Genomic DNA, 21022 nt, shown 5'->3' with positions numbered 1-21022 from the left:
CCCATCACCGGCAGCTTCAAAGGGTTCTCCCATGGAGACAGCAGAAGAACCCTTTTAGTTCTAGATAACACCTTTTTTTCGAAGGGTGCAGCTACCAAGCCATTTCAGGCTATCAATCAAGTTAGAGTAGCTTGTCTAACTACGTATCTTAGCCGGCATGCCTGCTGGCAAGGTTGCTAGACTTTAGAAAAGCAAGCAATTACTAAATGTGCATCATTAATTCAAATGACAACTGAACAGATAAAGAGGTATGCTTAGATAACCCAGGCAGAAAAATAGACTTTAAAAAATGTTTGTTTTTTTACACAGAATTAGGCATAATGACTATGGCTCTAGATTGAAGAAAAAGGCTGTTTCAGGTGTAATAATTGGTGATATAACAGATTCACTGACACAGCATGTCTATGACAGCACCTCTATTGTCTTGCTACAGGGTCTGTTTGGGGTCCCCCAGGTATTTCTCCTAGATGAGAACTGTTGACAGGGTGAGTTCAGGGGGGGAGGTAGTGGTAAAGGTAGTGTTGCTCCAGTCTACACTCAGATTGCTCCATGAGCTGATTGGTAGAGGCAGGAGAAGATGTACACTGGTCCCCACAGCCAGGATGACAATGGCAGCCAGTACAGTGAGACCTCTCCTCAGGACCAGCTGGGTGGTGGAGAGCAGTCCACTGGGGCTCCCATCCTCCCTCTTCACCTCTGGGATCCCATTGCTTCCCCTGAGGTCTTCCTGGCCCTCAGTACTCACTGAAATGTATCCATTCACTGTCTGGGTGTGGAAGCAGGCACAATCTGGGTTAGAACAATGTTATTCGCGAGAGTATAGTGTAAATAATATAGAACATAGGACTGAGCAACATGTTTCTACTCACACTTCCACTGTTCTCTGTGTGGTCAGGTGCAACTATATTCCTCATTGACACCATATGTCCAGCCTTTCCAGCTCGTTTCACAGCCTGTCACAAACAGATCAACTCCATGATGCTCTCAACTGACAGCAAACCATTTCCTTCACCCGCCCCGAGCCACTACTATGCTTCACAGAAACCATAAAGATAGAGGTATGGGCTGTCAGTCTTTTAATCACCTAAGCCATTATATGTTCCAGATACGGAAGTGAAAAGCCACTGGTGACGTACCTTCTCTGTCATTCTCTTCCAGTTGAGCCTGAAGATGACAGTGATGAAGAAAGTGGACTGTAGAATTACACAGATGAACAGGCCTAACCAGAACCCTGTGTAGAGGGAAAGGGAAAAGGAGAGGAGAGGAGGGGAGGAGAGGAGAGGAGAGGAGAAGAGAGGAGAGGAGAGGAGAGGAGAGGAGAGGAGAGGAGGGGAGGGGAGGGGAGAGGAGAGGAGAGGAGAGGAGAGGAGAGGAGAGGAGAGGAGAGGAGAGGAGAGGAGAGGAGAGGAGAGGAGAGGAGAGGAGAGGAGAGGAGAGGAGAGGAGAGGAGAGGAGAAGAGAGGAGGTTATACCGGCTTTGACCAAAGACACAGAACATTGTGTCATCTTCAATAAAGAATACTCCCGCAATTCATGATTCTGGATTACTAGTGAAAGCAAAATATTTTCCTGAATTTGATCATGAACATACTTCTGTTGCAAGTATGTGGCAAGGCAGTAAGCAGGAGCAAAGACCTCTGGTCTTGATAAGGAAGTCTAAAATTGTGTTCGGTTTTCATAAAATTCAGAAATGAGTAAATACCTAGGACCTTTAGGCCAGCTGTGAACATCAAAGAGATGCCCAGTGGAAGACCCACACAGTAGTAGGTGATAAGATTAGCCATCGCTGCTATCTTCTGTTTGCCCGTGCCCAGGATGATGCCCATACACACACACTGGAACAGACAGACAAATCTAAGATTAGTGGGTGTTCACAGAGAGAGACAAACACTGTTAGCTGGCGGTCAACAGGTTTCATGTCTTATCACTCATTCAACAAGTATTCCAGGATCCTGGAAAATTACATAGACGATCCCCCTTATTCCAACATACAGTACCAGTCAAAAGATTGGACACATCTACTCATTAAAGGGTTTTTCTTTATTTTGTACTATTTTCTACATTGTAGAATAATAGTGAAGACATTAAAACTATGAAATAACACATATGGAATCATGTAGTAACCAAAAAAGTGTTAAACAAATCAAAATATATTTTATATTTGAGATTCTTCAAAGTAGCCACCCTTTGCCTTGATGACAGCTTTGCACACTCTTGGCATCCCATCTACCCATCTACCACACAACGACGTTACTACAACGTATTCAATTTACCAGCAGAGACATTCTTCAAAGGACGAAGGACTCGGTTGGGCAACACGGCTTTCCATCTACCACCAACCTACCCGAAGCGCAGCTCAGAGTAAATATTTATTGCATTTTCCTTTTCCAAATGGGCGGTAATTTAGAATGCATAAGATACTGTATTTACAATAGCACAGCTTTGCCCTTTGTTCCTCAGTCTTCCAGCTCTTTCACTCAAACCCAGACCCCTTTCTTTTGTGTAACAAGCTGTCGTATCTGTTCCGCCAGCTAGGGACGTTTTCCTTTATGACGTAATTTGTAATCAAGTTATGATTTAATTATGTGTATGTGTAACCGATGTGAAATGGCTAGCTAGTTAGCGGTGGTGCGCGCTAATAGCGTTTCAATCGGTGACGTCACTCGCTTTGAGACCTTGAAGTAGTGGTTCCCCTTGCTCTGCAAGGACCGTGGTTTTTGTGTAGCGATGGGTAACGATGCTTTGTCGGTGTCAGTTGTTGATGTGTGCAGATGGTCCCTGGTTCGAGCCCGGGTATGGGCGAGGGGACGGACTAAAGTTATACTGTTACATTAATGCTGTTGACCCGGGTCACTGGTTGCTGCGGAAAAGGAGGAGGTCAAAAGGGGGGTGAGTGTAACCGATGTGAAATGGCTAGCTAGTTAGCGGTGGTGCTCGCTAATAGCGTTTCAATCGGTGATGTCACTCGCTTTGAGACCTTGAAGTAGTGGTTCCCCTCGCTCTGCAAGGAAAGCGGCTATTGTGGAGCGATGGATAACGGTGCTTCGTGGGTGTCAGTTGTTGATGTGTGCAGAGGAGCCCGGGTATGGGCGAGGGGACGGACTAAAGTTATACTGTTACATATGTGTAATTCTGTGTGATTAGTTAGGTATTTAGTAAATAAATAATTAAACCCAATTTTGTATTACTGGTTCAACTTGTTAGCCAGGGTTCGTGCAGATAACCAAGAATTTACAACTTTCAGATGAGACTGAATTAAGATGACGATTAATATTGACTGCTATTGATGTCAAATATTACTAGGTCTAGGTTTATAACAGCTCTATAAATATGATTTTGTGGTGCCCGACTCGCTAGTTAATTACATTTACATGATTAGCTCAATCAGGTCATCAGAAATCATTTTATAGAATAGCATGTCATATCACTTAATCCGGCATAGCCAAAGACACGACATATTCTACAATGTTGAAAATAGTACAAAAATAAAGATAACCCTGGAATGAGTAGGTGTGTCCAAACTTTTGACTGGTACTGTATATTAATGATTTCTAATTATAGCAGTACTATTGTATAAAATGTTATTTATTTTTTCAATGGTTACAAACCACTTGAGTGCACTTACCACTAGCCCATCAAAGAACTGAAGGACACAGTACACGTTGAGAAGTTGAGAGACCAGATCTATGATCTGACTGAAAAGGAATTAAATAATCGTTATTGAGATGGTCAGGTTACAATTTGGGACGGTCTTGATTTGAATCATTATGTTGACTATATGTACACCCTACTTACTCATCAGAAGTAAACATGAAGGCGATCACTGTTTTAGTAGAGATCAGCACAATTCCCTGAATTACTGCCATTGAACCTAGGACGTGGAATGGAGGAAAAAGACATGCACTACTGCAAAAAAACAACTAGTTTGTCAAAGTAATTATTATCATTTTAGTTCACCATAGTTCACCGTAGTTGTGATGGTTGAAATAAGGGCCATATGAGCTAGAGTAAGTGTGTGACTGACCTGAGAGGGCGAGGGACACCTTGCTGGTGAGGATGGCCCCAGCTGTGTCTCCGGCCCCAAGAGCATTCCCCACACGAACACATGCTGCAGCCTGGATCCCCATGGGGAACTGTACCCGCACAACACAACACATTATCTAGACGCCTCATAAACATCTTGCTGTCTTAGTCTAACCATGCCTCAAACAAAGTTAATGTCTGTTTTTAACTCAGATTTGACTTTGATCTGTAGCCCACATGTACAGTACATTTTGGGTTATTCTTCAGCTTATTTGGACTGGATAGCCAGTGCATTGGGCTTAATTTGGTTTCCATGATAGGTGTTTGAGTAGGTGTGTAAAGAGTTACCATGTAGTTGATGAAAGCCAGCATTATGACCACATGTTGAGCAGCCAGGTCCACTTCACTCAGCATGCCTGAGAAAGAGAGGGGGAAGAATGCAGAGTTGGATGTTACATAGATATGGGTGTTTTGGCCTTTTGAATGTGACTGTTCATTGGTTCATTGGTGTTAACCTTAAGAGCTGAAATGTACCTGCAAGGAATCCCCCAAGCTCATAGATCCACCATTCGAAACATAGCATCAGTGTACTGGGGATGGCTAGTTTCATATAAGAGCCCCACTCCTGCAGCGCTTCTGTGGTCCAACCTGTAGGGGGAGACAAAGGCCTGTTTATCCCAACACAAACTGGTCTATTTGAATAGGTCACATTCATTTGGCACAGTCAGAGAGATGGACTTTCTCTTACCTCCCCATGTTTTCACATGTAGCTTCTTCCAACAAATGTAAGCAAACAAGAAGGAACATATGTAGAGCTGGGAGAGTGTATTAGCTGCTGCAGACCCTCTAGAAAACAAACACACAAACAAAAACACACACTCCACGAAATGATAATGAACATTGCATAATTACAGTAGTTGGTACAAAATTGATACTCTGGCTATGTTACTGACTGTTAAGAATATGGCACTGTTATCAATGTTTCTTGTGTGAGCACACCTACATAACTCCCAGGTCCATCCAGTAGAGCAGGATATAGTTTGTCACCACGTTGGCGATGTTGGCCGCTGCTGCTGTGTACATCTGAGGCAGTAATATCCCCTGAGCACAGAAACACACTAGTTGATATGATCATCCGATTCACACCTAACCTGGGTTACTGTACTCCTAGATGACTGTTTTCCTCTGAAACAGTCAGAGGTCACCAAGTGCCACACAGCTTCAGTGTGTAAATCAGCGAGAAAGATGTGTCGGCATCGAGTAATTGTCTCTGGCCCCCTCCCAGTTAGGGGGAGTGATGAGCTCTACAGCAGAGTCTCACAACTCAATCGCTAGTTGAAAACTGGTTTCTGCCCTTCCCAAGAGATAGAATTTGTAGATAATTGGCCCTCTTTCTGGGACTCACCCACAAACAGGACCATGCCTGGCCTGTTGAGGAGTGACAGACTCCATCCTAGCTGGAGGGGTGCTCTCATCTTATCTATGAACATAGACAGGGCTCTAACTCCTTTAGCTCCACTCACTTCTAGATTAGACTACTGCAATGCTCTACTTTCTGGCTACCCGGATAAAGCACTAAATTAACTTCAGCTAGTGCTAAACACGGCTGCTAGAATTTTCACTAGAACTCAAAAATGTGATCATATTACTCCAGTGCTAGCCTCTCTACACTGGCTTCCTGTTAAGGCTAGTGGTGATGTCAAGGTTTTACTGCTAACCTACAAATCATTACATGGGCTTGCTCCTACCTATCTTTCCCGATTCGGTCCTGCCATACATACCTACACGTACGCTTCGGTCACAAGACGCAGCCTCCTTATTATCCCTAGAATTTCTAAGCAAACAGCTGGAGGCAGGGCTTTCTCTGGTGGTCTGCCTAACCATGTGAGAGACGCAGACTCGGTCTCGACCTTTAAGTCTTTATTTAAGACTCATCTCTTCAGTAGGTCCTATGATTGAGTTTAGTCTGGCTCAGGGGTGTGAAGGTGAACGGGGCCACAGTGTCTCCCGACCCCACCTGTCTCAGCCTCCAGTATTTATGCTGCAATAGTTTATGTGTTGGGGGTCTAGGATCAGTCTGTTATATCTGGAGTATTTCTTGTGTCTTATCCAGCTTCCTGTGTTAATTTAAGTATGCTCTCTCTCTCTCCCTCTCTCTCTCTCCCTCTCTCTCTCTCTCTCTCTCTCTCTCTCTCCCCCTCTCTTTCTTTCTTTCTTTTCTCAGGGGACCTGAGCACTAGGACCATGCCTCAAGACTACCTGGCCTGATGACTCCTTGCTGTCCCCAGTCCACCTGGTCGTGCTGCTGGCACCTACATGCTACCTTGTCCCGGACCTGTTGTTTTCGACTCTCTCTCTACTGCACCTGCTGTCTCTAACTCTGAATGATCGGCTATGAATAGCCAACATTTACTCTTGAGGTGCCGACCTGTTGCACCCTCTACAACCACTGTGATTATTATTATTATTTGACCCTGCTGGTCATCTATGAACGTTGGAACATCTTGGCCATGTACTGTTATAATCTCCACCCGGCAGAGCCAGAAGAGGACTGGCCACCCCTCAGAGCCTGGTTCCTCTCTAGATTTCTTCCTCGGTTCCTGCCTTTCTAGGGAGTTTTTCTTAGCCAGCATGCTTCTACATCTGCATTGCTTGCTGTTTGGGTTTTAGGCTGGGTTTCTGTATAGCACTTGTGACATCGACTGATGAAAAAAGGGCTTTATAAATACATTTGATTGATTTGATAGAGATAATGCTTGGGCATTTTGAATAGGACTGGACATTCTGTATAACACATTACGGCATTAAAAGTACAGTAGTGATACTCTCCCCCCTTCATCATTCTTCTCTCCAGTTAAACCCATCCATCCATCGTTCTTTCTACAGGGTGATTCAAGTGTCCTTCATAATGGAAGCTACGTGGCTTTTCTCCCAACACCCAACACACTAAAATCACAAAGTGTACCCTTCAATCTGTGCTGGGATTTGTTGAGTCAACTCAACTGACCTTACAAAAAATACATTCCATTGCATGAGCCCCATCAGTTGGCATCATTTGAATGAATATTCTTCATTACCATGGTAATCCAGCATCACTTGGTAGAACATTCCCAAATACCATGAAAATGATTGCATCACAATACCAGGCCGCCATTGCGAGTGTACCTATGAGTTTACCAGTCAATTGTAAGGGATAAAGCATCCAAAGCCCTTCTATTCATTCTTATTTCTATAGACGCGATGAGGTGTGAGGAACAAAACAAGTCATTTGTAGCCCAGCGGCACGGTCCGTGTACCTGGTTCTGGAGATAAGAAGCCTGAAGTTGATGCAGGAAAATAGCCTGAAAGAAAGAGATGCAGAGTAAATCATAAAGACAGGGAGGAGAGGATGTTTAATGCAATTAAATGAAATGACACAAAATGTACTATTCATCTGATAAGAATAGGTTAATGGAGCCATCTAGTTGAAAACTCAGACACAATTGAGGCCACTCTAAAGAAGTGGGTGTTTGATAAAACAGATGACTCACTGGTACTGCAGGTAGGTAGGCGATGACATACAGCTGTGCTATTCTGAAAGACAGAGCATGTATTACCTGTTAAATCACACACCATTACTACACCTGTTTCCATGTATTTACCCTATACACACCACGTACTGCTAAACTCTATCAATGTACCATTATGTTGTCCATGAAAATCACCTATTCAGGCAGCAGTGACAGAATGTTTATTGCATCTAGAAACTAACAGCAATCTGTACATCTCATTGAGTAGGTCAATTGGCTGTGAAAACATTGCTGTCATTTCCACTGAATGGAGTGTTTGGGGAATTGCCGGGGGCCACATTTGATGGCGAGAGCAGTCAGAGATGGTGTTATTGCAGCTAAGAGAATGAGGAGTTCTGTTCTCCCTCAATTAGCATACAAACAAGCACATTATCTTTATCCAGCATCAGAGGCACAATACCATGCATTGGCTGTATCTGTGATGTGCTCAGGTCTGAGTCATACAGTGTGAGTAGGGCCACATATTTTTCCCGACCATGTGACCTGGGAGCTAGTCATAGGGTATAACCAGGGTCAGGAACAACTCTGAAGCTAGTCATAGGGTATAACCAGGGTCAGGAACAACTCTGAAGCTAGTCATAGGGTATGACCAGGGTCAATAACAACTCTGAAGCTAGTCATAGGGTATAACCAGGGTCAATAATCAACTCTTGGAGCTAGTCATAGGGTATAACCAGGGTCAATAATCAACTCTTGGAGCTAGTCATAGGGTATAACCAGGGTCAATAATCAACTCTTGGAGCTAGTCATAGGGTATAACCAGGGTCAATAATCAACTCTGGAGCTAGTCATAGGGTATAACGAGGGTCAATAACAATTCTGGAGCTAGTCATAGGGTATGATCAGGGTCAATAACAATTCTGGAGCTAGTAATATGGTATAACCAGGGTCAGGAACAACTCTAGAGCTCGTAATATGATATAACCAGGGTCAGGAACAACTCTAGAGCTCGTAATATGATATAACCAGGGTCAGGAACAACTCGGGAGCTAGTAATATGGTATAACTAGGGTCAATAACAACTCTAGAGCTGGTCACATGGTATAACCAGGACCCAGAGTTTTCGCTGTTCACGAAAAACTCCTGGCCCTAATATAAGTGGTAGTGTACTATAGTGTGAGTCAGACTCCAGGCCATCTGACTGTAATAGTCACCACTAACCAGCCTCCACCCAATACCCTGCGCTGAACTTAGTCACTGTTACTAGCCGGCTACCACCCAGTACCCTACCCTGAATTTAGTCACTGTTGCTAGCCGGCTACCACCCAGTACCCTGCCCTGAACTTAGTCACTGTTACTAGTCAGCTTCCACCCAGTACCATGCCCTGAACTTAGTCACTGTTACTAGCCGGCTACCACCCAGTACCCTGCCCTGAACTTAGTCACTGTTGCTAGCCGGCTACCACCCAGTACCCTGCCCTGAACTTAGTCACTGTTACTAGTCAGCTTCCACCCAGTACCATGCCCTGAACTTAGTCACTGTTACTAGCCGGCTACCACCCAGTACCCTGCCCTGAACTTAGTCTCTGTTACTAGCCAGCTTCCACCCAGTACCATGCCCTGAACTTAGTCACTGTTACTAGCCGGCTACCACCCAATACCCTGCCCTGAACTTAGTCACTGTTACTAGCCGGCTTCCACTCAGTACCTTGCCCTGAACTTAGTCACTGTTACTAGCCGGCTTCCACTCAGTACCTTGCCCTGAACTTAGTCACTGTTACTAGCCGGCTACCACCCGGTACTTTACCCTTCACCTTACAGACTGCTGCCCTATGTAGCCTACATAGTCATTGAACACTAGTCAATAATGTTTGCATACAGTACTGTTTTACCCACTTCATATGTATCATAGTGTATTCTAGTCAAGGCTCATCCTATATAACTACTGCTCTGCAGATGTTTTCTTTTCATATACTGTCCATACAGTCTATACACACCATCATATACATACAGTACCAGTCAATGTCAGAGTCCGGAATATAAATATATACAGTACCAGTCAAAAGCTGGGACACACCTACTCATTCAACGGTTTTTCTTTATTTTTTGTATTTTCTAAATTGTAGAATAAAAGTGAAGACATTAAAATATGAAATAACACAGCAAAAAAGAGTTAAACAAATCAAAATATATTTTATATTTGAGATTCTTCAAAGTAGCCACCCTTTGCCTTGATGACAGCTTGCACACTCTTGGCATTCTCTTGACCAGCTTCATGAGGTAGTAATATTGTAATATTCATTGTAACATTGTCATTGTGACATTTTAGTGCAACAACCACTAACAAATGTATAGCAGTCGTGTGATTCATTCCCACTGAACATAAAGGTAACATTTAGGATAGAGGTAGCCTTTAGAATATGCATTCAAGTAAGGCCTACACTGAACAAAATACACTTTTATATATATATATATATATATCATGGGCCTCTTGGCTGATGATATATATATATATATATTTAAAAAGTGCCACTGGACAATGAGTGATTATATATATATACAGTGCCTTGCGAAAGTATTCGGCCCCCTTGAACTTTGCGACCTTTTGCCACATTTCAGGCTTCAAACATAAAGATATAAAACTGTATTTTTTTGTGAAGAATCAACAACAAGTGGGACACAATCATGAAGTGGAACGACATTTATTGGATATTTCAAACTTTTTTAACAAATCAAAAACTGAAAAATTGGGCGTGCAAAATTATTCAGCCCCTTTACTTTCAGTGCAGCAAACTCTCTCCAGAAGTTCAGTGAGGATCTCTGAATGATCCAATGTTGACCTAAATGACTAATGATGATAAATACAATCCACCTGTGTGTAATCAAGTCTCCGTATAAATGCACCTGCACTGTGATAGTCTCAGAGGTCCGTTAAAAGCGCAGAGAGCGTCATGAAGAACAAGGAACACACCAGGCAGGTCCGAGATACTGTTGTGAAGAAGTTTAAAGTCGGATTTGGATACAAAAAGATTTCCCAAGCTTTAAACATCCCAAGGAGCACTGTGCAAGCGATAATATTGAAATGGAAGGAGTATCAGACCACTGCAAATCTACCAAGACCTGGCCGTCCCTCTAAACTTTCAGCTCATACAAGGAGAAGACTGATCAGAGATGCAGCCAAGAGGCCCATGATCATTCTGGATGAACTGCAGAGAACTACAGCTGAGGTGGGAGACTCTGTCCATAGGACAACAATCAGTCGTATATTGCACAAATCTGGCCTTTATGGAAGAGTGGCAAGAAGAAAGCCATTTCTTAAAGATATCCATAAAAAGTGTTGTTTAAAGTTTGCCACAAGCCACCTGGGAGACACACCAAACATGTGGAAGAAGGTGCTCTGGTAAGATGAAACCAAAATTGAACTTTTTGGCAACAATGCAAAACGTTATGTTTGGCGTAAAAGCAACACAGCTTAACACACCATCCCCACTGTCAAACATGGTGGTGGCAGCATCATGGTTTGGGCCTGCTTTTCTTCAGCAGGGACAGGGAAGATGGTTAAAATTGATGGGAAGATGGATGGAGCCAAATACAGGACCATTCTGGAAGAAAACCTGATGGAGTCTGCAAAAGACCTGAGACTGGGACGGAGATTTGTCTTCCAACAAGACAATGATCCAAAACATAAAGCAAAATCTACAATGGAATGGTTCAAAAATAAACATATCCAGGTGTTAGAATGGCCAAGTCAAAGTCCAGACCTGAATCCAATCGAGAATCTGTGGAAAGAACTGAAAACTGCTGTTCACAAATGCTCTCCATCCAACCTCACTGAGCTCGAGCTGTTTTGCAAGGAGGAATGGGAAAAAATTTCAGTCTCTCGATGTGCAAAACTGATAGAGACATACCCCAAGCGACTTACAGCTGTAATCGCAGCAAAAGTTGGCGCTACAAAGTATTAACTTAAGGGGGCTGAATAATTTTGCACGCCCAATTTTTCAGTTTTTGATTTGTTAAAAAAGTTTGAAATATCCAATAAATGTCGTTCCACTTCATGATTGTGTCCCACTTGTTGTTGATTCTTCACAAAAAAATACAGTTTTATATCTTTATGTTTGAAGCCTGAAATGTGGCAAAAGGTCGCAAAGTTCAAGGGGGCCGAATACTTTCGCAAGGCAAGTTCAGGGCATGGTACTGGGTGGAAGCTGACTAGTAACAGTGACTAAGTTCAGGGCATGGTACTGGGTGGAAGCTGACTAGTAACAGTGACTAAGTTCAGGGCAGGGTACTGGGTGGAAGCTGACTAGTAACAGTGACTAAGTTCAGGGCATGGTACTGGGTGGAAGCTGACTAGTAACAGTGACTAAGTTCAGGGCAGGGTACTGGGTGGAAGCTGACTAGCAACAGTGACTAAGTTCAGGGCAGGGTACTGGGTGGAAGCTGACTAGTAACAGTGACTAAGTTCAGGGCAGGGTACTGGGTGGAAGCTGACTAGTAACAGTGACTAAGTTCAGGGCAGGGTACTGGGTGGAAGCTGACTAGTAACAGTGACTAAGTTCAGGGCAGGGTACTGGGTGGTAGCTGACTAGTAACAGTGACTAAGTTCAGGGCAGGGTACTGGGTGGAAGCTGACTAGTAACAGTGACTAAGTTCAGGGCATGGTACTGGGTGGAAGCTGACTAGTAACAGTGACTAAGTTCAGGGCAGGGTACTGGGTGGAAGCTGACTAGCAACAGTGACTAAGTTCAGGGCAGGGTACTGGGTGGAAGCTGACTAGTAACAGTGACTAAGTTCAGGGCAGGGTACTGGGTGGAAGCTGACTAGTAACAGTGACTAAGTTCAGGGCAGGGTACTGGGTGGAAGCTGACTAGTAACAGTGACTAAGTTCAGGGCAGGGTACTGGGTGGTAGCTGACTAGTAACAGTGACTATGTTCAGGGCAGGGTACTGGGTGGAAGCTGACTAGTAACAGTGACTAAGTTCAGGGCATGGTACTGGGTGGAAGCTGACTAGTAACAGTGACTAAGTTCAGGGCAGGGTACTGGGTGGAAGCTGACTAGTAACAGTGACTAAGTTCAGGGCAGGGTACTGGGTGGTAGCTGACTAGTAACAGTGACTAAGTTCAGGGCAGGGTACTGGGTGGAAGCTGACTAGTAACAGTGACTAAGTTCAGGGCATGGTACTGGGTGGAAGCTGACTAGTAACAGTGACTAAGTTCAGGGCAGGGTACTGGGTGGTAGCCGGCTAGCAACAGTGACTAAGTTCAGGGCAGGGTACTGGGTGGAAGCTGACTAGTAACAGTGACTAAGTTCAGGGCATGGTACTGGGTGGAAGCTGACTAGTAACAGTGACTAAGTTCAGGGCAGGGTACTGGGTGGAAGCTGACTAGTAACAGTGACTAAGTTCAGGGCAGGGTACTGGGTGGAAGCTGACTAGTAACAGTGACTAAGTTCAGGGCAGGGTACTGGGTGGTAGCCGGCTAGCAACAGTGACTAAGTTCAGGGCAGGGTACTGGGTGGAAGCTGACTAGTAACAGTGACTAAGTTCAGGGCAGGGTACTGGGTGGTAGCTGACTAGTAACAGTGACTAAGTTCAGGGCAGGGTACTGGGTGGTAGCTGACTAGTAACAGTGACTAAGTTCAGGGCATGGTACTGGGTGGAAGCCGGCTAGTAACAGTGACTAAGTTCAGGGCAGGGTACTGGGTGGAAGCTGACTAGTAACAGTGACTAAGTTCAGGGCAGGGTACTGGGTGGTAGCCGGCTAGTAACAGTGACTAAGTTCAGGGCAGGGTACTGGGTGGTAGCTGACTAGTAACAGTGACTAAGTTCAGGGCAGGGTACTGGGTGGAAGCCGGCTAGTAACAGTGACTAAGTTCAGGGCAGGGTACTGGGTGGAAGCTGACTAGTAACAGTGACTAAGTTCAGGGCAGGGTACTGGGTGGTAGCCGGCTAGTAACAGTGACTAAGTTCAGGGCAGGGTACTGGGTGGTAGCCGGCTAGCAACAGTGACTAAGTTCAGGGTAGGGTACTGGGTGGTAGCCGGCTAGTAACAGTGACTAAGTTCAGGGTAGGGTACTGGGTGGTAGCCGGCTAGTAACAGTGACTAAGTTCAGGGTAGGGTACTGGGTGGTAGCCGGCTAGTAACAGTGACTAAGTTCAGGGCATGGTACTGGGTGGTAGCTGACTAGTAACAGTGACTAAGTTCAGGGCAGGGTACTGGGTGGTAGCCGGCTAGTAACAGTGACTAAGTTCAGGGCAGGGTACTGGGTGGTAGCTGACTAGTAACAGTGACTAAGTTCAGGGCAGGGTACTGGGTGGTAGCTGACTAGTAACAGTGACTAAGTTCAGGGCAGGGTACTGGGTGGTAGCCGGCTAGTAACAGTGACTAAGTTCAGGGCAGGGTACTGGGTGGTAGCTGACTAGTAACAGTGACTAAGTTCAGGGCAGGGTACTGGGTGGTAGCTGACTAGTAACAGTGACTAAGTTCAGGGCAGGGTACTGGGTGGTAGCTGACTAGTAACAGTGACTAAGTTCAGGGCAGGGTACTGGGTGGTAGCCGGCTAGTAACAGTGACTAAGTTCAGGGCAGGGTACTGGGTGGAAGCTGACTAGTAACAGTGACTAAGTTCAGGGCAGGGTACTGGGTGGAAGCTGACTAGTAACAGTGACTAAGTTCAGGGCAGGGTACTGGGTGGTAGCCGGCTAGTAACAGTGACTAAGTTCAGGGCAGGGTACTGGGTGGTAGCCGGCTAGTAACAGTGACTAAGTTCAGGGCAGGGTACTGGGTGGAAGCTGACTAGTAACAGTGACTAAGTTCAGGGCATGGTACTGGGTGGAAGCTGACTAGCAACAGTGACTAAGTTCAGGGCAGGGTACTGGGTGGTAGCCGGCTAGTAACAGTGACTAAGTTCAGGGCAGGGTACTGGGTGGAAGCTGACTAGTAACAGTGACTAAGTTCAGGGCAGGGTACTGGGTGGAAGCTGACTAGTAACAGTGACTAAGTTCAGGGCAGGGTACTGGGTGGTAGCCGGCTAGCAACAGTGACTAAGTTCAGGGCAGGGTACTGGGTGGTAGCCGGCTAGTAACAGTGACTAAGTTCAGGGCAGGGTACTGGGTGGTAGCTGACTAGTAACAGTGACTAAGTTCAGGGCAGGGTACTGGGTGGTAGCCGGCTAGTAACAGTGACTAAGTTCAGAGCAGGGTACTGGGTGGAAGCTGACTAGTAACAGTGACTAAGTTCAGGGCAGGGTACTGGGTGGTAGCTGACTAGTAACAGTGACTAAGTTCAGGGCAGGGTACTGGGTGGTAGCCGGCTAGTAACAGTGACTAAGTTCAGGGCAGGGTATTGGGTGGTAGCCGGCTAGTAACAGTGACTAAGTTCAGGGCAGGGTATTGGGTGGTAGCCGGCTAGTAACAGTGACTAAGTTCAGGGCAGGGTATTGGGTGGTAGCCGGCTAGTAACAGTGACTAAGTTCAGGGCAGGGTACTGGGTGGTAGCCGGCTAGCAACAGTGACTAAGTTCAGGGCAGGGTATTGGGTGGTAGCTGACTAGTAACAGTGACTAAGTTCAGGGCAGGGTATTGGGTGGTAGCCGGCTAGTAACAGTGACTAAGTTCAGGGCAGGGTACTGGGTGGTAGCCGGCTAGCAACAGTGACTAAGTTCAGGGCAGGGTATTGGGTGGTAGCTGACTAGTAACAGTGACTAAGTTCAGGGCAGGGTATTGGGTGGTAGCCGGCTAGTAACAGTGACTAAGTTCAGGGCAGGGTACTGGGTGGTAGCCGGCTAGCAACAGTGACTAAGTTCAGGGCAGGGTACTGGGTGGTAGCTGACTAGTAACAGTGACTAAGTTCAGGGCAGGGTATTGGGTGGTAGCCGGCTAGTAACAGTGACTAAGTTCAGGGCATGGTACTGGGTGGAAGCCGGCTAGTAACAGTGACTAAGTTCAGGGCAGGGTACTGGGTGGTAGCTGACTAGTAACAGTGACTAAGTTCAGGGCAGGGTATTGGGTGGTAGCTGGCTAGTAACAGTGACTAAGTTCAGGGCATGGTACTGGGTGGTAGCCGGCTAGTAACAGTGACTAAGTTCAGGGCAGGGTATTGGGTGGTAGCCGGCTAGTAACAGTGACTAAGTTCAGGGCAGGGTATTGGGTGGTAGCCGGCTAGTAACAGTGACTAAGTTCAGGGCAGGGTATTGGGTGGTAGCCGGCTAGTAACAGTGACTAAGTTCAGGGCAGGGTACTGGGTGGTAGCCGGCTAGCAACAGTGACTAAGTTCAGGGCAGGGTATTGGGTGGTAGCTGACTAGTAACAGTGACTAAGTTCAGGGCAGGGTATTGGGTGGTAGCCGGCTAGTAACAGTGACTAAGTTCAGGGCAGGGTACTGGGTGGTAGCCGGCTAGCAACAGTGACTAAGTTCAGGGCAGGGTATTGGGTGGTAGCTGACTAGTAACAGTGACTAAGTTCAGGGCAGGGTATTGGGTGGTAGCCGGCTAGTAACAGTGACTAAGTTCAGGGCAGGGTACTGGGTGGTAGCCGGCTAGCAACAGTGACTAAGTTCAGGGCAGGGTACTGGGTGGTAGCTGACTAGTAACAGTGACTAAGTTCAGGGCAGGGTACTGGGTGGTAGCTGACTAGTAACAGTGACTAAGTTCAGGGCATGGTACTGGGTGGAAGCCGGCTAGTAACAGTGACTAAGTTCAGGGCAGGGTACTGGGTGGTAGCTGACTAGTAACAGTGACTAAGTTCAGGGCAGGGTATTGGGTGGTAGCCGGCTAGTAACAGTGACTAAGTTTATCGACTTTTCTATTTTTCTTTTATTGTCTTTTTCAGACCCTTTTCATTCGGTCTTATCTCCTTTTCTACTGTCCATGGTATATCTTGAAGCACTCAATGTGCAGTGGCGCTTTGCATTTCTCACATGCATAGGCAGTACGTTTGTCCCAATGACGACTTCTCTGGAACCAGTGCATCGTGTTGATTGGCCAGTGAGAAGCTTTGTCATATCATGCCTGATCTTCAACAGTAGCAACCAGTAAAGATCTCCTTCCGTGGCTCAGTGGTTTCATGCCAAACTTTTGCATATTTGGGCTGTATACTATGTGTTTTGGAATCACATCGGTGGCAGGCCTCTTCGATCGTTTGAACGCTCAATCTTTATTTTTGACCACCTGCAGCTTTTCCCTTGGCTCTTCTGGCTGACCCCTATGGCTTGTAGAGGCCCTTGGCTCTTCTGGCGGGTAGAGGCCCTTGGCTCTTCATTATCAACAATGGAGGGGGGTGGGGGGAGGTTGTGGATGGGGGGTGGTGAGGGGTAGGTCATCATCACTGATAACGTTGTTCCTGTCATGATCTGTTTGCATAGGTTCAGCATATGCATTCAACAGCTTGGCTGGCAAATGGCCTGTGGCATAGTCCATATCTGACCCATCACTACCACAATCACTCAGGACAGCATCTTGCTCATTTTGAGGGATATAACTGCAATGTTGCACGCCCTGTCTGGGCAGTCACCTAGATTAAACATATCCAGTACTTGACTCAAAGTGAAACTAAAAGAAAGAACAGAGTAGAAAGTTAGGTAGAACAAGAACTATGTATGTGTATAAGTATGTGTATACCTAGATGCACTGTGTTATCCCGCCGGTCACTATTGTTGCCGTCAACATGTTTACACATTCTATGACCACACTGAACAAAGTTGAGTGATTGCAAATGCATATATCAAAACTAGACACCTTAAAGATGATGTGTACCAAAAATCGTTGTCCATTCTTTATGTTAACATACTTTACTAACCTTTTGTTTGGGAGCTTTGATGCAGCCATCCTCTTCTCATGGTGCAACCAGGAAGTAAACAGCTCTGGTCATGTGACAATTTACACTAAACATGTGACACTGCACATCATTCATTGAGACCCTTTATTATTTAAATATTTGCTGGAAATGCATTGATACGTCATTCAGTAACATTTTTAGAGCCTTATAACTGAAAACGTTTTTTCTTACGGTCACTATTGTGACCGATGGGATTATATAGGTTAACTATTATTCTACAATGTAGAAAATAGTACAAAATAAAGATAAACTGTTGAATAAGTAGGTGTGTCCCAACTTTTTACCGTATATATCTATATTCCGGACTCTGACATTGCTTGTTCTGATATTTCTTAATTTGTTTCTTTCAATTTTGTGGATTTATGTGTATTGTTTTGTATAGTTAGGTATTACTAAACTGTTGGAGCTAGAAGCATAAGCATTTCACTGCACCTGCAATAACAGTAGCGAAATATGTGTATGCGACCAGTAACATTTGATTTGGACAGTGTAGTTTTTACCTGGCCACTTCAGGCTCCTGGCCCAGAGCCAGCAGGATAGACTGGGTGTTGAGGAGCATGGCCCAGCAGGGGAGACAGAAGAGCAGCAGGATCAACACACTCCTCTGGAGAATCACCCCCACACGCTGCAGGTTCTTACCACCAAATGTCTGCTCAGACACACACACACACACACACACACACACACACACACACACACACACACACACACAAACAGCAGCATGAATGACATGAGACATTATCGTTGGGGTCACAGTCTACGACTGTTGCATATATTTGAACTGGAACGTATACTTCAACTACTGCATTCAAATATATTTACATACCTGAGATACCAAAGTGTCACATGCTAAGGCAAGTCCACCTCCTGTTGCTGCAGTCGTAACATTAATAGTCTGAAGAAGATGATCATCAAACACATTTACAGCACACAGTTACACACAGATTTACATTCTTACGTAACATAAAAAAAATAAATGAGAATTGATTATATCATTGCTATCCCCTCCCTTGTGGTTCTTCAAATGAACACCAGAATCTGTGAGGACCTTAGGTGATGTTGTAATCTTTCTTACCATTTTCCCGCTCTTCTCTAATCACATGCAGAGGAGCCATTTTCTTATCTAAGCTGATAGACCCCAGCAGTTTACACAACATAGCTAGAGGATTGACTCACCGCGCAGGCCAGGCCATAGCCAGCTAACACCGCATTCCCCAGGCGACCACAGAACATAGTGATGACAAACGGAAGCAGGTAGTTTAGGATTCGAGACAGCAGCTAGGGGAAAAAGACATGCATAAACAATTACAAACACCCCATTGGGAAAAACTGGTTGAATCAACGCTGTTTCCACATCATTTCAACCCAAATAATCTATGTGATGATGTTGAATCAACGTTGAAAACTTATTGGATTTGTAAAAAGTAATCAATGTAAGGACATTTCACCTCACTTTGAACCTAAGCCCAATGACATTGTGACATTTTTTGTTGATTTCACACTGAATTCACAATAGTTGACAACTCAACCAAATGTAAATCCAAACTAGACGCTGAACTGACGTCTCTGCCCAGTGGGACAGACATTACTTCTAAGTTAATCAAGAGAAATCTACTTGAAATACTAGTTCTGATGGGCTTCAGTGTCCCTCGGAGTGTACTTTTAATAAATCATAGAGCATTAGTATGCACTGCACAGTTCATCCTGTAGCCTAGTATTTCATTCTCACAGAGTAGTCTACCTATAACCCTAGCAACAGAGCTATCCACTTCCAAACAGGGCCACACAATAGTTGTGTCCCAAATGGTACCCTATATTCCCTATATAAGGCACTACCTGTTAAAAAAGTAGTGTTCTATATAGGGAGTATATGGTGCCATTTGGGAAACCCACAATTACACACAACAGGCTAGGTGGGCAGTGCCAGTCCTTACCAAGGGTCCAGTCATCCGGAGAATGTGGTATATCTCCTCTCTATGTGCCAGGGGGATTCTGTGCCTTACCCAGCGGCAGAAGAACAGTTTGGCACTAGACTCCTCCATTATAGGTAAATTAGAATTAGAAGTGGGCCCAGATGCCAGTGTAGGCCCAGAGTCTTCCATCCCTGCCTCTGTGTCTGTGTGTGTCCCCTCTCAGTCCTATGTACTGTTACTGCTGATACTGTGCTGTAACTCCCCTGTCACTGTCAGACAGACAGCTCCTCTGCAGCTGTGTAAGCACTGCTCTGGTCAGCAGGTCACCAATGCAAAGTTTCAACATCCCAAAAGGCTTACTCATTGAATAAAAGTGTGAGACATCTCAAGTGCCTTGGCATTGCATAATAGAAGGAATCAGATAAATAGATAAGTAGAACAAAAATTCTGCCCAAAAGACATCAACAAGGACCAAGAGATACAGACCAATAAATACCACTATTTATTTTATATTAACAGGTCTTTTAACTGAATGGCTAATACTTATTGGGTATTTATGCTTTGTTTGCATCTCAGGGATGGGGGTGGAGTTGAGTGAATCATTATGCGTGTGACAACAGAGAGAAACTTAATGAGTTACAATGCGGCATAGATGTAATTAACCTTATCCTCTTCCTCTGTACTCAATGTGAATAGAAATTAGATAGGTGATTAAGAGCATACAATGGTTGTGGATAGTATTTTTATGACAACAAACTTAGCTTATGACCCAAGCAATCAACCTCAAACCCAAAGTAAATTTCAGACTATTCAACTAGATGTGTGTTGATCATTAGGAAGGATGTAGCATCAAACATAAACGTGGCTGACAATCTCCCTCGTCAGAGCAGCAAAGATGGCCTATTGCAACAGAAGATGCAGCCTGTGGTATTGGCAGGGGAAAGCTTAATTTACCTGGCCATCTGTAACACTGTGACATCAGATGGTAATGCAAATGGGGAAAATATACTGTATCTTATGGATGGAGTACATCCTTATTATATTTTTACATTTATTTAACTAGGCAAGTCAGTTAAGAACAAATTCTTATTTACAATGATGGCCTACCCCCCCCCCCCCCCCCCTACCCCCCCCCAGCCGGTTGAGATACAGCCCGGGATCAAACCCGGGTCTGTAGAGACACCTCTAGCACTGCGATGCAGTGCCTTAAACAGCTGTGCCACACTATGTATTCTCATAAAAACTTTATGGAAAGGTGCTGTTGTCTGAAGTTCGTTTATGGAGGAGAATTACAAACCAAAACCAGTAGACACACTCAAAAACTACAAAGACACCTATCAGGTAGAGAGAACTGATGACAGTGACAGGGAGATGTAGTATCTATCTGCACTCCCACTCTCTCAGCACAGGAGGGGGCAACAGGGCTGTAAATACTTGGAGGGATGAAATCTGTCTAAAATCTCAATAGCTATCAAAATGTTCCAAAAGGGTTCTTTGGCTGTCCCCATAGGGGAACCTTTTTTGGTTGCAGGTAGAACCAGTTTGGGTTCCATTTAAAAGTGTTCTACATGGAACCCAAAAGAGATTCTTCAAAGGGTTCTGCTATGGGGACAGCCAAAGAACTCTAGAAAGCACCTTTTTTTCTAAGAATGCACTGTGTCAGTCACTGGACTGTCCCGGGCTCTAGCCTGACTGAAACAATCAGGCCACATCAGACATCATATCATGTGCCATGTCACTTGAATT

The 21022-nt window shown here is 45.0% G+C and overlaps 1 protein-coding gene across 1 annotated transcript; it reads right to left on the bottom strand.

Moving 5' to 3' along the window:
- Window positions 1–463: 463 nt before the first annotated feature.
- Window positions 464–19465, bottom strand: LOC139385921 (multidrug and toxin extrusion protein 1-like). The gene is made up of 17 exons (XM_071131216.1): window positions 19298–19465; window positions 18540–18641; window positions 18190–18258; window positions 17864–18012; window positions 7554–7596; window positions 7320–7364; window positions 5027–5124; window positions 4772–4869; window positions 4558–4671; window positions 4372–4439; window positions 4025–4133; window positions 3796–3871; window positions 3626–3695; window positions 1703–1835; window positions 1137–1231; window positions 870–953; window positions 464–766 (listed from the first exon to the last, which is right to left on the bottom strand). The coding sequence occupies exons 1-17, from the start codon at window positions 19463–19465 to the stop codon at window positions 464–466; spliced, it is 1824 nt and encodes a 607-aa protein (XP_070987317.1).
- Window positions 19466–21022: the final 1557 nt, after the last annotated feature.

The sequence above is a fragment of the Oncorhynchus clarkii genome, chromosome 27, assembly GCF_045791955.1.
Source record: "Oncorhynchus clarkii lewisi isolate Uvic-CL-2024 chromosome 27, UVic_Ocla_1.0, whole genome shotgun sequence".
Taxonomy (NCBI): domain Eukaryota; kingdom Metazoa; phylum Chordata; class Actinopteri; order Salmoniformes; family Salmonidae; genus Oncorhynchus; species Oncorhynchus clarkii.
This window is presented reverse-complemented; position numbering and strand designations above follow the sequence as displayed.

Bases quoted from the DNA above. Each gene is read 5' to 3' on its own strand.
- LOC139385921 (XM_071131216.1), bottom strand. From the start codon at position 19,465: ATGGAAGACTCTGGGCCTACACTGGCATCTGGGCCCACTTCTAATTCT. The intron at 7,365-7,553 runs GTGAGTCATCTG...TCTTTCTTTCAG, and splicing joins CCTACCTACCTGCAGTACCA to GCTATTTTCCTGCATCAACT. The intron at 3,696-3,795 runs GTAAGTAGGGTG...ATTCCTTTTCAG, and splicing joins TTCATGTTTACTTCTGATGA to TCAGATCATAGATCTGGTCT.